The sequence below is a fragment of the Mastigoproctus giganteus genome, chromosome 6 (genome assembly GCF_048544385.1).
Source record: "Mastigoproctus giganteus isolate SK-2022 chromosome 6, ASM4854438v1, whole genome shotgun sequence".
Taxonomy (NCBI): Eukaryota; Metazoa; Arthropoda; class Arachnida; order Uropygi; family Thelyphonidae; genus Mastigoproctus; species Mastigoproctus giganteus.
Window position 1 is genome coordinate 43,620,557 of NC_143580.1, and position 5,787 is coordinate 43,626,343.

Here is a 5,787-nt window from a genome sequence, read left to right on the forward strand (position 1 = left end):
GTTATTTTTAACGCATTAAATTCTTATTATGGATTATTAAAATTTTTCCATTTCTGTTTTCTGCTGTTATTTATAATATTAATTAATTAAATAACATCATATATTAACGAAAGAGGGCGTAAATTTTGCTTTAAAAACTAATGAAGGTAAGTAAAGGAAATCTTTCAATTTATTTGCTTTGAATATTTATGCAATCAGTTGATAGCAGTGTTATAAATTAATCATTTAAAGTACAGTAAATATTTTCCATTAATACATGACATATATTTTATGTCTGTAAATGAGAAGGATGCTTTTAAGTAGAACAGAAAATTTTGCGATACTGATGTTAATGTTATAGATACTAAAAGGCTCCATACATTACATGAAAGAAGCGATTAATAATAATGGATTAATTCTTCACACTGAATGTTCAGTTCAATTGTGATTATTAAAAATGGCAATTTACAAGAAGCTAACGTAATGTGAATAATCATTTTATGTCTCATGAACTTCGATGAAAGCCGAAAATCAATTTCCTTGTAAATTTTGCAATTTTTAATAACAATATTAAGGACAAAAGAGGGCTCCATTAATTTGTAAATTGCTATTAATGAATTTAAATACTAAAAATGAATAGAGTGAAATGTTGTTTTCTCAATAAATGATTTTTTCTCTTTTAAACAGTAAATTTACTCCTAAAATTCGTGATCTTAATATCGATGTTATAAATGAAAGAACGCGCCATAAATTAATGAAAGCTTGATTTCGATTGAAGGACTTTCGAACGGGACAGTACGCTTAAGTAAAATAACTTAACTGAAAGGGTTTAAAAGTTACTAAAATTGTTATAATTGAGAAATTAGCTTGAAAGATTAGTCCATGAGCGTAACAAGTAGGCCACGTGTTGTACAAGTCCGTAACACTTAACATATACTGTTCGGTTAAACTTTAGAATATGGTATACACTTGGTAGTGCCGAGGCCCGATGCAGTAATCGGTAAGCGTAGCTTCTTCCGTTGCTTTGATTCAGCTAGTGGAGGTTAATTTATGTTATGCCACTATTTGGGAGGAAAAAAAACTAGACCTTCATTTCTTCTGGTAACCCGACCAATTTATGAAAAATTGAATATTTTTCGTAAGACCTGTACGTCGCAATTCTGGAGGCTTTAGTCGGTTGAAAAAGCACTACCGATCGTAGTGTATACCATATTCTAAAGTTTACCATTAAATTCATAAATTATAGGTCGAGTGGTGGATATCTGCACCTCCTTGAAGTTAATACTCCTGCCAAATGAAATACCCAGTTATTCAGTGGGGATGAACTAAATTAGTTGGTTCAGACTCGCATTTCTCATCTGAAACGGAATAAAATACCTGAAAGAAAGCAAAAGTAAAAAAAAAAAAAAAATTTCTGTTTATACTCCGGCACGACAACCAAGTCAGTAGAGTTTACAATAAATCGTCAATACAAATATTTATCGTATTTGGTAGTCACGGGCTTGAACCCCGGTCCACTCAAGGAACGCGTGCTATGCACTCTCGCACCCGACTACTGGGCTACGTCAGGCCTGAAGTATTACAAAATGTACGAGTGATAATCCCTTTATCACAATTTGATGGCCCTTAAAAGGGCCGGGCTATTTGATGACTTCTACCACTTTAACCACCAAAACCATATAAAGTTTTCCCTTGTCGTTTCAGGGCATAAACAACATCCATGGCAGTGACGGTCTTTCTCTTAGCATGCTCCGTATAGGTAACGGCGTCCCTGATGATGTTTTCCAAAAACACTTTGAGCACTCCGCGAGTTTCTTCGTAGATTAACCCGGAAATACGCTTCACTCCGCCACGTCGAGCAAGACGCCGGATAGCCGGTTTCGTAATTCCTTGAATATTGTCTCGAAGAACTTTACGATGGCGTTTAGCACCACCTTTTCCCAGACCTTTGCCACCTTTACCACGACCGGACATTTCGAAATTAAAATGCTCAAGAACTGAATCACCGACAAATAAAAAAAAAAAACAGTTCAAGAACTTCTATTAATATAAACCCAGAGCGGACCGAACAGAAAGCTCTGTTCTAATTTGCTAACTTAACCAATGAACGTGAAGCATTCGAGTTGCGTCATTGCCAACTATGCGGATTAACACGGACCGAATAGAGAGCTGTGCCAAAAAAACTAATGAGCATAATGCGTGTGAAACGTCATGGGATGTATTTTGCTTTATTTCGCCTGTATGGATTTTCAACTATCAATCTGTTAGGTTTTAAAATAGGAGGATTTAATTATTCTTATTATAATAGAATAGCAATTGCTTAAAAAACGGTACTCACCTTGAAATAAATCTGCAGTGGTATATTGAGAAGAGGTGGTTAGTATTTAGGTTGAATTGTTAGCTAAGAAACTAAGGGGGGAAATGAAGAAAGACGGAATTTAAAATAAGCGCAAGGAGGTAGAAGTGTACACATCCGATCCTTGGTTGTCATTGAAGAGGGAAGAAGTATTTTGAAAGCTTGAATAAAATAATACGATGAGGCCAATAGTCATTACGAAGGACTTTCATTAAATAATAACGTCTTCAGTTGACAATTGAATGGGCAGAGAACGCGTGTTGTTTTAAAGGTTTCATCACTCTCGTGATGCACTTTTTAACACGTGGGAAAGTTAACCGCTTAAGGTTCCAAGCTGGTGAAAGGTTGAAGGGGAGTTTGGCGTTAATAATTAAATTTCCCACGTGTCAGAAAGTGCATCACGAGAATATGAACTTAAACCTTTAAAACAACACGCGTTCTCTGCACATTCAATTGCCAATTGAAGACGTTATTATTTAATGAAAGTCCTTCGTGATGACTATTGGCCTCATCGTATTATTTTATTCAAGCTTTCAAAATACTTCTTCCCTCTTCAATGACAACCAAGGATCGGATGTGTACACTTCTACCTCCTTGCGCTTATTTTCATTTTCCCCCCTTAGTTTCTTAGCTAACAATTCAACCTAAATACTAACCACCTCTTCTCAATATACCACTGCAGATTTATTCAAGGTGAGTACCGTTTTTTAAGCAATTGCTATTCTATTATTAGTCCACTAATACGGTATTATAAGATTTCTAAACTTTTATATTATTCTTATTATTTAAAAATAACGAATAATTATGATGTAAGGAAGGAATTAATGGAATAACATAACGAAAGTTGTATTGTGTAGGCCGTTTTCTTTGCTGTATTTGGCAGAAAATTTTTGAATTTAACGTTAAAATTGGCCTAAGTATTACCATTTATATTTTATGAATTCTAAATTTATATTTTTCGTAAAGAAATCCTTTTTTTTTTTTTTTTTTTTTTTTTTTCGATTGGAAAATCGTTCACCGTCATCGGTGTATTTTTGAAACGAACGTAAACGGATTTTATTTATTGTGTGGGACAATTTTTTTTTTTTTTTTTTTTTTTTGTTCTTTTTTTGCTGTATTTGGCTGAAAATATTTGAATTTAATTTTAAAATTGGGCAAAGTCCAGTGAGAGTATCGAAATAACGGCATCTCAAATAACGGAACATTGGAGCTAACGGCACATTGAGATCGGTGCCGGAAAAAGAAAACGGCGTCACGTGATTACTTTTTTGTTTTTTAAGTTCGCCATTTTGAAAGTGAATTCTGTACTGATATCACGGATTATACGCTGTTTTACATTTATTTTAAATTAAAACCCCTCACTATGGCTCCTAAACTTAATAAACATACGGAGAAGAACAATATTAAAACTCAGTGACAAACCTGATATAATAATAGAACGAAAGTAAGCAGTGTATATTAACATGTTTATGTTGTTTTATTTGAAAATTGTTCCCCGTTCTCAGTGTGAAGAAAAATATCTTGACATACTTTTGAAACGAATTTGAATTTAATTTAAAATTGGCCTAAGTATTATCTTATATATTTTATGATTTCTAAATTTATTTTTTGTGCTTTAGGTTATTGACTTATTCCAGTCGAATCATGGAATAAGTCAATAACCTAAAATTAATACCTTCTCTGATACCAGAAGTGATATCACTAAAAAACTCTAAACTTTAACTCTAATTTTCGTAAAACCTGTGAAGTTTTTTGTAAAGAAACTTCTAAGAATATTTTTTCGATTCCTTGTCAGGAATTTTTTTATTTGATTTTTCAGAATTTTCATAGGCGTGCGAATTGGTGAAAAATTCCAGATACGAGAAAACACGACTTAGTTGCCATCTTTCTAGAAATTAAATCAGCAATGCCCTTGATAGCATTGAAAATGTTACATTCTTTGAAGAATGGTACATTTAGACCATAAGTTAGCGTGTTCCAGTGACATTTTGTTTGAGACTCGTGCATTTCTGTTTCAACAGTGTAATAAATTTTTTTTTTTCCCAGTTGTGTACTGAAACGTATGACGTCTTATCGTCAGGGAAATACGGTACCTAATTTTGATTGAAGTCCATTCCTCTCTGATCTTTCGTTATTGAAATTATTATTTAGTTTTAGAATTATACCCAAGGCAAATGGCGTCGGTATATGCGTATAAATTATGTTTTCTGTTGTACATTTGTTTGTTTTCTGGACGAATAAATGTATATAATATAATCATTTGATATAGCTTTCTTTCTATTATATATTTATAAATTCTTTATTTATTTAGAATATATATACTATTTATACAATATATATATATAGAAAGAAAGCTATATCATATAGCTTTCTTTGTATTATATTTATACAAAAAAATAATAAATAACATTTTCGAGACAAACCAGTGGGTCCCGTGTTCATGAGCCCTAACGCTTTGCTAATTCTTTCACCGCGGTAGCTACGCCCTTGATTATAATAGAATGATGAAAGGTGTTTAGTTTCATACTTTCAAGTAATCCCCCTCTACCATTTAGAGGCCTTGAAAAATGTCCTACATCATGGCAGATGGATTACCTGAACTGAAATTCCTCATGGTTAATCAAAAGATGTAATTTGCATAAATATGTATTTAAATTTATGCAAATTATATGAGTTTAGGTTGCTAATTAAAGTTCTAATATTTAATGAATGACAGCATCCATCGAGCCCTCATGAGTAGCGAATTTGGTGTAATCAACGTCTTCCTCATCCCCGGGTGGAAAAGACCCGAGTTCGAATCCCGTCAGTGATGTGAGAATTTTTTTTATGTCCTTTTCAGAACGTGGCTTAGTTAGTCGGTCTTACCATGGTTTTTTTACCAGGGTATACCGTTTGTAAATTGCGTGTGTTCTGTGGTCGATTTTCTGTTTGCTGGAAGAAAAACCCTGGTTTCCAGAAGGAAAAACTATTCTACCCTCGCCTAACTCAGTCACGTTGTGAAAAAGGCCGATAAAACTTCCTCACCTTATTGACGGGACTTGAACCCAGGTCTTTTCCACGCGTTGTGGGGAGGACAGCGATTCTACCAACCGTGCCACCCACAATACATATAATGCAATATGGCCTAAGCTGCTGATGAGCTTAAAACCATGAACAATTAACCAACAAACAATTGGAAATTGCTTACAAATTGTGAAGGGGAATTATTTTTCAAAGACTGCATAAATTTATGTTGTATGGTATTCATAACAGTGACGAATAGTTCAGGAATATCCTTTATACTCCCTTGAAGGAGCAGGATTGTGGTAAGATTAGTAAAGAGTCAAAAATTGCTCGGGAATAAAGGGGGATAGGGGAATAATGTTTACAATAATTTCTTGAATACGCAAGGACAATGTAATAAGCTCTCTAATTTTTGATATACAGTTCAGGTGTTTTTCAAAGTCCTAGCC

At 33.7% G+C, this 5,787-nt stretch overlaps 1 protein-coding gene across 1 annotated transcript; it reads right to left on the reverse strand.

Moving 5' to 3' along the window:
- Positions 1 to 1,641: 1,641 nt before the first annotated feature.
- LOC150084205 (histone H4-like) lies at positions 1,642 to 1,953 on the reverse strand. Its single transcript, XM_090375099.1, has one exon. It carries the CDS (start codon positions 1,951 to 1,953, stop codon positions 1,642 to 1,644), a length of 312 nt encoding a protein of 103 aa, XP_090231225.1.
- Between the last annotated feature and the right edge of the window lie 3,834 nt (positions 1,954 to 5,787).

Bases quoted from the DNA above. Each gene is read 5' to 3' on its own strand.
- LOC150084205 (XM_090375099.1), bottom strand. From the start codon at position 1,953: ATGTCCGGTCGTGGTAAAGGTGGCAAAGGTCTGGGAAAAGGTGGTGCT.